A 12,677-nucleotide genomic window follows, 5' to 3' on the forward strand; every position below is an offset into this window, starting at 1 on the left:
TTTCTTCCCCGTAAAACTCGTAACAAAACGTGTTCTCTAAGAAAATCAATCTGTTTTTGAGAACGCATTACATCCATATACATGTAAGAGGAGATCGTCCGCCTATTGAGCCATTTCTTATGTTTTCTAGTGGAACGTGTCTAAATCTATGTTTCGAAAACTTTGTAAATAGAGTCTTTAGATCTTGACATGCAATTAATGATGAGTTATCGCTTTTTATGAAATGTGTAGAATTAGGCCTCCGTTTTTTTTCAGTTTCCCCCGGCTATGGTGATTATTTATTGCCTGAGTTAACAGGGCGATAAATTCTCTATTTTCATTTTTTAGTGACAAACGTTTATAGAGGGTTAATAAAGATTTATGAATGATAATGTGATATTTCAGGGAATTCATTTATATTCTCAAATCATGAAAAATTCCCTTCAAATTCATATAATTTACGAGTTTTTTCCAACCCGGGTTGTCATTTCTTCCCTCGTTTTCGCGCGTAATTATTGCAGTTTGTTTCGAGGATGGCGGAAAGCGAGACCGACGGATGACTACACAATTGATTTTCTTTCTAACGCAAATCGGTCGACTGAGCAGTTATTCCGAACAGGAAATTCATAATTCGTTGGTATAGTCATCATTTAATTTCAGGCTAATAGTCCGCTATTTTTTTATCGACAGGATGAATGTAGTGACAGCTTGTAGGTAATAATGTATTTATATATTAGCATTACATATTTAGTTTTGTCCTTATTTTGGTGTTTAAGAAAAGGGCTGTAAGTGCAAAATGTGTAATGATAATATATAAATATATGAATATTATACATAATACATATATAGCAATAATGTCTTCTTTATTATCCAAGGTTTGCGGTGGTATTAAAATAAGTTTTCAGGAGTGAGTGTCCCCATTCTAAAATGATACACGGCACTCGGCTCTTTTTATTTATTTATCGTGGTAGTTGTAATTTATATTGTCAGTCGTAGTTTTATTGGCCCAAAACGAGGCTTTTGGTGCAATTAAACGCTTTGGTTTAATACCATTTATCGAATTTATTTTCTAACATTTTTCTTCTTTTCTCTCTTGCAGCAAAGATATTTGATGAACTTCGGCTACTTACCGCAGTCGGACTTTGAAACTGGCAACCTAAGGTCGGAGGAACAGTTACACGAGGCTATCGCCAACCTACAAGTGAGTAATTTAAATGACAACTTGATCCTTCCCTTTCTCAAGCGAACGTGTAACATGGACGCCACGCCGAGACTTAATAGGCTTTGGGCGTGATACTCTCCCAATAACTGCACCTGCCCACTCCACTGGTTCATTCCCACCCACTCACCATTGAAAGACTCTGGCCCCTCTCCTATTGCCTTCCTAATTCCTGCCCCTCTAAATCTCTCCTTCCCTCTCTTCTTTTACCCTATCGCTCCATGTTGTTTTTATATCTCCCACCCTCGTCGTGTCACGACGGTGAAAAACCGTTACTCAAGGAATTAGTCGAAGGACAATAGTATCTAAAGATGTGTTATTTCTCCGGTACATCCGAATGTAAAAAGTATTAAATGATCCGCAGGAATGATGATTGTGGAAAAGTTTCCGACTTAACAAAGATACAAGACATTTTTTCTGAAATTTTCTGAGGCCCGAAACTTTTCAGACCACCAATATAAATCTTAAATATTTTCCATGCTCGCGTCGTGTGGAACACAATCTGTCAATCTTGAAATACAAGTATATCTCAGATAAAGATTACAAATATATATTTTTGAAAATAATTCGGCGTTATCTGATTTTATATCATTATTCCAATATAATCAAATTATTAGATTCGCGACACTATAATTTTATTTTCAACGAACTGTGAAAGCTAGAGACGGAGGTTGTTTAAGGAATTCTTCACCAATTGGTACTCGCTGGACACAGTTTAGGGATACTTACTCCGGCGCATTTTTTGCTAGGAATAAAATTAAAAAATAAAACAGATGATGAATCGCTCTTCATAGTATTAATAGGCTGGAACCATATAGGAGTCCTTACCTTACCTATTTTTAGAATGCTTAGTCTTCATACCTGTAGAGCCCTTCTAACTCTACGTATGTACACCTTGAAGCTAGTTGACATTTGGTTTTATTAACTCGATGTTATTTGGAAGCCTATTTAAAACACAACTTTCACTAACAATCAGTAAAGTAACAAACTGTGAGATATGTTTAGGCATATTTGATAACACTCTAATTATCTTCAGTAGTTCATTTATGGATATGGAAAAGTGTCTCGGGCGTAATTTTCTGAGAATACGAATTTAATTTCCATCAAAAGAAAAAGATAAATCAAGTGGCATATAAGTTCTCGAGGTTCCACCCCTGTGGTCCTTCCTTTTTGTTCTGCATTCACTCTTTTACAGCTGAGACCTCTGTGTCGAGATGAGGTCGTGAATCCATTCCATTCATCGTCATATCCAACATGCGTTATCCGTCCCACATATAGTATTCAAATAAGATGTCAGTGTGGCATACAGTATTTATAGAACAATTTTTATCTTTCAGCGCATGTGCGCATTCCCTCGCACGTGCCATACTGGAGTAAAAAAATGTAAATTATAATTGATAATAAATATTCATTTAATTTCCAAGTCATCATCCCCTCTTCTCTTTCCACGTTCCAACACACAACCATCCACCACTATTCCCAAAGGTCTATATTTTGTCATGTATCGTTCTCTCTTTCCTCCCCTTTCCCTCCCTCCTTCTTCCTCTCTGTTAGTTCCTTCCACCCTCCATCTCTCGCATCCTCTCCGGTTGCCGCTAACGGACATTATCCTCTTCCGAGTGGCTTTTACCCATGGAGTGACCTCACCCCTCTGATGTGGTCAATGCCCATGTGCGGGGATCCCTTTAAGTATCGGGTGACCATTAGGCCTGAAGGAGATATTACGTCACCGAACATTGGGAATAGTGGGGAAGAGGTTAAGAGCACATGGTGTCCTCGATAAAGACTTTTGCACCCCTTTTAGGACCGCGTTCGCCTCAGTACCATTAATGGTGTCATTTTTACTGCTCATGGTTAACTGGAGACTGCGTGAAATGATAGCCCGGAAATCATCCGAGTGAATTGAATAACGTGTAAATTAATTGCTGAAAGATGATTTTTCTATTCGGTAGCGTTAGTGTTTGTCGACGATGAAAAGCGGGTGTTTTGAATGTCGGCTTTTTTTCCTTTCCCCCAGCCGTATTACTTTTTTACGTGAGGTTTTTCACTTCAATCAAGTCGTGAACTTCTCCCTATGGTGGATGATACTATGGTATCACTTTGTCAATGTTTATTTATAGCTTCGGAGCTTAGTTTTTTCAGTCTGGTACTTTATTGTGGTATTTTAATTAACTGCGAAACTAAGGAATTGCTGATTTTTTACTTGGCTTCTTTTGTAAAAATCAATGCTCTAATAAGCTAATTAAAAATCGATCGATACGCTGAGAACTCAGCATTTTTATCTTAAAATCCAGTTATTTGATTTGACATTTAAAGTTTGAAATCGCATTTTCGCGGTGAATATTCGCTTTTGCTTTTTTTGTCTTTGCGATTATCATGTTTAAGAGGAAAGTTAAAGAGCCATGAGATCAACCATTTTTTCTCGAAACTGACTTTAGATAGAAATATATATTTGGGCTTAAAATACGCGGGCACTCTTTATGAGTACAAGACCGAGATGGCGGCTTCGTACAGTACACAGTAGAGTTCAGGGTGCAGATGAAATAATTCTTAAGCATCTTCTCAACTTCCATTCTCTTCCCATATCTCTGTGAATCTCTCCGCCTTTTCTTCATTTCGCCTGCCTTCTACCTATCCACATCCCTAGGGATGAAACTTACTCAGCCGCTTGGAATATTCAGACCGCCCTTGGACTTCCTGTGTGGATGTGTGCTACCAGAGAGAGATAATCTTTGATTGAGAAAATTACATCCTGCCGCATTACAATATGCAATCATTATCACGAAATGGCTTTCATAGTCACAAAGATACATAATATGAATGTATCGTATTATAAATATTTTATAGTACTGTTTCCCCTGTCGTTTCGATATTCTTATATTTTTTTAAACGTAACGACCTCCTGGATCTTATAAAACTTGAAGGTAACATGTAAAACTGTCGCTCGAGACTAAATTTATGGATCGCTTCTTTCTAATCCCTGATTGTCTGTGGCGACTACGAGTACATTTTTGGAAAACGGCAAAAGATAATTGCTGGCCCCCTGTGGTGGCGAGGTAAGGAGGCGAGCGGGTTCCATTCCCGCCTTGGTGGTTTTTCCTCCGCCTCGGGCTTGGGTGTTAGTAATTGTGTCTATTGTTACCACTGTTAATTGCCCGATGTAACAACCAAAAATTGCTGTTTCCGGACTAATGCTAAATAAATAAATAAATTGTGATGTGAACTTGAAAAAAATAATGACATGGTATGCTGCCGCAGTTTGATTTTCACATTTTGTGTTCAGTTAGTAATTGCTTAAATCGGATAAATAAAATTTGTACTCCAAGGTTGATTTTAACTTCTATTTATAATATAATTACTTCATTTTCGATATATCACTAAGGGAATCTTAATTATGAAAGTTTAGCCGAGGAGGAGAATTAGACCACCCATATAGGATTGAAATAGCCCAAAATTGATTGTATTCGATTTATGTTAAAAAGAAGAATTTAGATAAATGAATCGTGTGGGTTGGGATTCGTTAATTAAAAAATAATTTCTACCATTTACAATCAAGAATCTATCAAACACCGATTACATTATTTCTTCGAGCACACATTATTTCTCTTCGAGCACATTTGTGTAAGTCATTTTTTACATAATTTTCAAAATTATATTCTCTATAAATTCAACAGTATAATTAGAAATGTATTATTTAAACTCCTAATATGATGCAATTCTTCTCTTTCCTGGGCCAAGAGTTGTTTATTTACACCGCGTCTGCTCAAATAAAACAATTTCTTTCTAATATTTTTGGAAATCGATTTTAGATAATTAAATAAAATAAAGGTGGTAATTTCTAAAAATTCAATATGTAATAGAGAGGCCGTTTGCCTGGCCTATCTATTATATCATTCCTTAGTATATCTATGCGCCAAAACGGTGCGTAATAAAGCAATAAAGGAATTCATAAATATTAATATAAAGGGTGACTAGCTTGTCGTCAAGAACAATCACATCGAGCAATCACAAAACATTATATGGAATGGCTTCCCGGATCATCAATTTGCCTGCACGTTAGCTAAATAATTTTCCTTGAAGAATAATTTTACACGAAACCCTTGGTAAATTTTGGAATGTATTCTAATACTATCAACAATGCCATTGGCATTTTATTTGTTGTTCGGAAGATGATTTTTATTTTGAATTCCACAGAAATTTGCGGGCCTGAAACCAACTGGGAAATTCGACAAGAAGACCAAAAAACTCTTGGAGACACCTCGCTGCGGCGTTCCAGATTTAGTACCAGATGACGGGAGGAGAAAGAAAAGATATGTCCTCAAAGGATCCAAGTGGGAATACACCAATCTTACTTGGAGGTAAGCCTATTATAAGTACATTAATTGACTCAATTTCGAAAAATAATTGTCCGAATTGGAGAATCATCAATTATTATGATATTTTATGCACAACCGTTTCAGTTTTATGAATTTTGACTTTCTGTTTGTCTTTCAAGTTGAGAATATGTTTGTTCAATGAGTCGTTTTTTTCTACGTGAGTACGAATTGAAATTTCAAGTCTATACAATGTCTTGAGTTGGATGGTAGGAACCCTTAATATCTTTCACATATTCAGTGATTCAAAATCTCCAGAGGTTTCACATTAAGGTTTAAGGGATGTTTCTACTGTATTTTTCAATGTATTCTTGTCCTGCGCTCGTGAAAAACTTTATTATAATTCATAACTACGCCGATGGGATACTTTCGCTTCGGTTGCATTCATTATAAATTTTGTCTGAAATCATTAACTAAATTGGAATAAATAATGATTTATGTTAAGTATTATGCTCGTTAGAAATTGTTCTTTTCAATTGTAGTTGTAGTAATAGCTCAGAATTAGTAGCATCACAGCTAGTGCAAAAACTACCTCTTCAAGATTGCCGCCAGTAACGGCTTCTCCAAGCGGGGACTCGACCAACTACTGAATCAAAGTGTTCGCGCGCCTCGTGCTGCCGAGTGTGTAACGCAGGCACTACGTAGACTTCCTTAGGCACGATTTCGAGCTCTCATGTGAGCATGGACATAAGTTTGAAATACGTGAACTCTTGAGTGTGTGAGAGAGAGATCACCCGGGTAACGCTTACTGATTTTGATGCCAAATAATCGTGAATCTAAGGAAATTGTTTTTATCTGGAATTGATACTGAAGAATACCTTATGATAGTTTTGCTATAGGCGCAATTTAACCATGTTAAGTGAAGTATGAGTTATGAAAAGTGAAACTTATCCATCTCCCTTTGTATTTGACTGTTGAGCCATATTGCCAATTTTGGCTATGGCATCATTTTCTCTCTGTTTATTCGACTCTTTTTTATGAATTTACTTTTGACTAATCGTTAGATTCTTACACTCTAATATATGTCGGAATCCTTATTTGATGGCACAAATGATTGGCACCATAGATAAATTTATTCATTTTACGTATCAATAATAGGTAGTTTAGCACTTAGTGTTGAATTCCTTATTGCCATCAGTATTAATGTTATTTTACCCTTTTCTCTGGCTCAATTAGGTCACAATCCAATTGGATGCGACTTCCGAGCACTTTTTAAAACCAAGTTATTACATTTAATAATGTGTAAAATACTTAATTCTGCAATGTTTTTTCAATTTTAGTCATCCTATGAGACCTCTTGAGTACTTAGTTTTATCGGTGCAGGTTTGGAATTCCGCAGTTTTCAATGATATATGGAATAATAGGACCTCTTCGTTGTACCTTATAAAGCACTGACATGTGCATGTGATTAAATACATCTGAAATTTTTCGTTAACCCTCGAAATAGTTGAGTGTACCCATAGCCTCATTGCTTTGTTAATACTTCTTCGTCCTCCTTCTTTTTTCATTGATGGATTCAACACTTTTGCTCGCGAGCTCTACGTTGGGAGTTCCTACCTGGTTCATTTTTCAAATGATTTCCCTTAAGGACCGTGATTCACATTACCTCTATCACATTCGTTTTTCGGTGGACTTATGCGTTTAATAAATTCCGACTTTTGTCTTTCAAAAGACTTCTCTTATTTTCCCTTCTCGGACAAGTTTTCTTTCTGCGGAATTCTAAGTGATAGCGTTCCAACTTCAATTCGAATAGCTAGTTTTGGAAAGCACTCTAAGTTTACGTAAAGTCTCAAGATGTACACTCATCAATGAACGAGTTTTAAAAGAAAATTCCAACCGAACGATGTAATTCCAAAAAGAATACAACTGAAGTGATGGTGTATGCTATTATGTCTGCTAAAGTGAGAGAATTGGATTTTAATGAAGTCAAAAATAAATATTTCGTTGCAATGATGATCGAATAGTTGTAGTGGTTCAGAAATAATTCCCCTAATTAATAATTTGGCTGGACTCTTAACCTGAATAAAATCATATGTCGTACTATAATGACCAAGCTAACGCAATACCGGCACTTCTATCGCATGTTAACTGTTAATTTAATTTCGAATAATGAAATATCAGAAAAAGTAATATGAGATATGCCTTCGTAGCAAGACTAATATTTTAGAGTTTTAAATTTATCAATATGTTAAAATAATTCTGAAAATTTCCGCTAAAATTTATTACACTTGTCATTTGACTCCAACCAACATTTTGACTCCAACTCTTATATTCCCAGGAAAACGCAATTGAAGGAAGGGAAGGCCTTTCTTGGAATATTTAAACTTTTTCATCGTAAAATAATGCCTTGTCATTGCAAGAATAGTTAACATAATTAATTAATCCACGTCTTCTTCCTGAACTCAGATTCATTGTGCATATTCCTTTGTGTATTCCGACGTATTTTCTCAACCCAAGTGAACTACCTGAAAAAAATTAACCTTTTACTCAAGCTTAAGTTTACCTTCGCCGAAGTACATTTGTGGGTACCATGAGCGTACATTTTGTACATTATACGTAAGAGAACAAGCTAAGGCAACGCTTTAGGGAAAAAAAACTGAAGCAAATTTTTAAGGTCGATACGTGTAGTGTAACTGCACGTTTTTCCTGAGACTTTCGTGCGTCTTTCTCTTTTTGTTTTATCTTCTTCCCCGTCGCACTCAACCAACTCACTCCAGGCTCTCCAGCTCCTTCTCTCTCTCTCTCTCTCGCTCCCTCTTTCCGTGACCTTTAATGCTCCGCAATGGCCACGTGACCTAGTTCCCCTAGATCCATTTCGGAGACAGAACTCTTGGTATGGTAATCCTACTCTGACAGCGCCGCATTAATACAAATTGATGCCGATCTTTCTATTCTATCCGAAGGTTTGCATTTTAACGAACAGGTCTCCTCTTTTTTTTCATGTGGAATGTAATTTTGTTTGAGAGAAGGATTTTCCAGAGAGGTAAGTAGGCTTTACTTGTGGAAAGACTTGAATGAGGATTGCCAAAGATGGCGTCACTGATAAACGGTTAAGGTTATCCGACGGAAGCTGCTACTATGGCGGGGATTATTTGGCAGTTCACATCAAAGCGAAATGATTCCGAAAAATTGTGGTGGAATGATATAGGGTCGTTCAAATATTCTCTTTCAATCTCCATTACAGGGCAACAATCTACTTCGAATGAGTTCTCGTTGCTTCGGGGACAAATTTTTCCCGATATTTTATAAATTGTGGAACTTGTTCAAAGATTGTTTCAAATTCAGATTTAAAAAAATTAATTGAACCTTTTTCTCTCTATTTATACCTATTTCCATTGGATAATGAATATCTCATTCCATGGCAAAAGTACTCAAGAAAACCAGCAATTTCAGAACGATAATGGGTACTCCGTAAATGCGATTCATAAGCTCTTGATTTAATTTCCTGTACACAATTTCCTAGTAGTTTTGGAAGCATCATAGTAATGGGAGCTATAACAGTTATCCTTAGGTATATGATACCCGTATTTCCAGTTGTTGATGGCCTAGGTATATTATTTTGAATTAATTTTTTAGAATAGTTCCATCCTATAGTATTGTAATTGTACGATTACACGTTAGGTACTTAACAATATCAATTAAAAACATTTTCTTTTGCCTATATATGTCGATGTTGCTTTTTGTCAAACAATTTGCTGGATAATGTGATGCCCTTCACTGCTATCAAGAATATAACTATATAAAAATACCAATAAGAACGAGATTAATATCCAGTTGTTGATGTGGAAGTTTTTGGAAGATATTATTCGGCTGCAGATTATATCAAAGCAATTCTTGCGTCAAAACTTCAGGCAAAGATTTTACACCTTAGTAGAATAATTTTAGTTAATATGCTTAGCCTACGGATTGTGTGGTTCGTCATTTTCTGATGGAGTTATATTAATATCGTCATCATTGACAACCTTTGCTTCCCTCGTCTAATATCTCGCCTCTGGATTAATTCTGGGTTAATGTTTTACCAACGTTTCTCCCCTGCTCTCTTCTCGAAAACCATGCCACCTTTCATCTTTCAGACAAATTTCTCTGCAAATGGATTTTTGGGCGTGGCCTAAATATATCTTTCACCGCCCCTAACTTGAGAGCCGCACAGAAGCGTTCATGTTCCCACAGTATCATCAGTATTTCAATCCGAAGATTAGATCATTGCGACTGCTACAGTGATGCGTGGATTTCGCAAGCCGTTGGAACTTCTTAATATTAGGTGAACTCTACCCTCCCCTATCAAACATCTTCCGTGTGATGACTATGGTTTTATTATTAGTCCCTTAATTCTGTTTGTCCTTCCCTCCTGTCGTGCTCCTCACAAATCCATCGCATACGAGTGTACGTTCATTGCATTTCATTTATCTTCGTTTCCTTATCGTGCTCGATATTGTCTTTTAGTCCTCTACTGTTTTCAATGTATAAACATTTCGCATTTTACCTCTACAATTGCTCTTCATCATCCGTCTCCAGCATCTGATTTAGAGGTAATCTATTCTACCCTGGTCTGTTTTTCCGACGGTTCATGCCTCCAATGCAAATCGTGGGACTCTTTGCGAATACTTTTACGTGTTGCTTCCTTGTAATCTCCTTGAGCATATTAGTTGCTCATTTTGGGACGATGCAGGAGTAACTACCTTTTCCCCACGTATGCGTACTTAGCGCACCGTTGTAAACTTAGCCTAGAGGAAAATGTTCCCCTCTAAGTTCCTCACGGCTACTAACTGAGGAAAAGCCTGCGTGTTATTTTCCTGGCGACTTTCATGGGCATAGATATATAGTAGTATATGTATATATGAAGAATATATATATAAATAAATAAATATATATATATGTATGTATATATATATATTCTTTTATATATATATTCTTATATATATATATTCTTTTATATATATATTCTTATATATATATATATATATATATATATTCTTTTATATATATATAAATCATCGAAAAGTGTTTGTTTAATTCCAAAATGAGGTTAGAAATCGCGAATAGGTCCGCAATATCAATTTCACCATTAAGAAATATCACACTAAATTCCCGAATTGTATTTTTTCTTTCGACTCGTAATGCTACATGCGATATGCACCGGCGTCGCATTGCTGCCATGTGGTTGTTTACCTTATCTCAGAGTCGAAAACATGAAGCAAAACACTATATGGCAACGAATACTATTTGAATTTTAGGACCCGTACTAATAATCGTTCGCTCCTCGCAAAAGCGGTGGCAGCAGACGTACATCCAGCTAGAAATGTTAAGTTCACGTCGGTGCGTCACACATTCTCGTGAAGCTCTTCCAGAGGGACAGACGAGACAGTCGTTCACCCTAACCTCTCTCTCTCTCTAACTCCCCTCCACTTCCATCTTTTCTGCGCTGGAGTTTTTGCTGTCCCATCGCCGCTGTTGTGCCGCCGTGTCACGTGGTCTTCCGCCTTCACAGTTGGTCGTAAGATGCCATCGCCCTCCTCCCCCGCCTGCCTCGTCCCCATCCCCCCTCCCACCATCCGTACCCCCGAAAGCCACCGCTCCAATATAAGGACGTAGACATTTTCAGAGTCACATGCCGAGGAGGGAGGGATATTAATGTGGCGGGGGTGGGGTTGCTGGGCGGTGTTCTGTCGCTGGGGTGTGAGGGCCGGTAGGAGGAGTCGGGGTGCGGGAGACTGGTGGAGGAAAGCGGGCGGGAGGGAATGAGCTTCTCTTGGTCGGACGGTGGGAAAAGGCCCAGGACGGTGACGGTGGGGCGAACAGGAAGGGAATGGCGGGAAAGATGGAAGGAGGGAAAGTTTGGCGCTATCCTCAATCATGTCTAATAATGCCCGATATTTGCACGCTTGAATCTGGAAAACCTCCGAGGATCACTATTTGTCGTTCAAGTTCGGGTTATCTCAACCATTTAACAAAGAGAGGTATCGTTTACCGCTAACTATTACAAATTTCAGATGTAATTTCGAGTCTTAAACGTATGGAAAGTTTCCATTCGTATAATACTTAAGATTACAAAATTTGTGTAATGTCAAGATTTTCGAAGTTTTTCAACACAGAATTTCTTGTTTTTCGTGCACGTATATAATTTCTGCTTCACCGTCGTGAGGCAGAAATCAAGTATTTTTATGTCGATAGTTCAGTAAGTCACCACATTCTTAAAGTCGCTATAAACGAGTTGGAACGAATATCAACAACGATCTCATACGTCATCTAGGGTCAAAATGGGATTTTTCTGTACATTTGGAACGCGGTACACAACCAGCTCCTGGTTTTAAAAGCAGGCAGGCAAGGTTTTCTATGAACGGTGCGAAGATTGGAAGTATGTTGATTCATTGTTCCATTTTATTCCCACAAAGCAAGAGCTATGAGTGAATTGTACTTGTAGAGCACATAACGAGAAATTAATTACGTTTTCATGAATAGTGAGGTTGTGGAAAAGATTTCAGCCAAAAATATTTATTTATTGTTTTTATCGTTCACTTAGCGTTAAAATATAATTACAGTGTGAACGGAAAATACCGGAATACTGATTGAAAACTTTTTTCTAAATTATTTCTTCTCCCCACTAACCTCTCCTTCCTATGGGGCCAATGTTATTCACTGGAACCTAAGTATTTACACCAAGCGTTGGGTCAATTATAGGCTCCTGCCAAGGACACGAAATTTTAATTTTCCCACAATGGGAAAGATGTGACGCGTTCGTAGAGGAATCGTGTATGAACATCGAGGTCTTTCTGTCGAAACGTTTTTTAGTGTACACCAATGTGTCAGGTGTATCAGTCTTTAGTACATTAAGTGATAACCTTGGCCCGGCAAGTATTCTCCGAGGCTCACTCTGACTGCATTCATGTATCTGTCCCCGCTCAAGAACTGTAATGTGAAATCTACAAATGCAAATGTTGTCATCTAACGTTGGTTTCAAAATACATCGTTATGGACCCACGCGAACATAGTACGCCCATTATTATTAAGCTTTCGGATATGCTCGTGAAGTTACCAACAGTGACCCTTTGTTAGTGGATTTATGATGGAAAATTGAGTGATTTCTATCAAGTGTTATCGTTGATCTT

At 37.4% G+C, this 12,677-nt stretch overlaps 1 protein-coding gene across 2 annotated transcripts in view; it reads left to right on the forward strand.

Moving 5' to 3' along the window:
• The window catches only part of LOC139691814 (matrix metalloproteinase-2-like), a 595,651-nt gene that overhangs the window by 336,462 nt on the left and 246,512 nt on the right, over positions 1–12,677 (forward strand). For both annotated transcript variants that reach the window (XM_071589694.1, XM_071589693.1), the window contains 2 exons: positions 1,079–1,180; positions 5,393–5,556. In XM_071589694.1, the coding sequence (XP_071445795.1) occupies positions 1,079–1,180; positions 5,393–5,556 (266 nt within the window). The remainder of the gene's footprint in view (positions 1–1,078; positions 1,181–5,392; positions 5,557–12,677) is intronic.

This window comes from Hetaerina americana, unplaced genomic scaffold (genome assembly GCF_022747635.1).
Source record: "Hetaerina americana unplaced genomic scaffold, ioHetAmer1.1.p SCAF_4, whole genome shotgun sequence".
Lineage (NCBI taxonomy): Eukaryota > Metazoa > Arthropoda > Insecta > Odonata > Calopterygidae > Hetaerina > Hetaerina americana.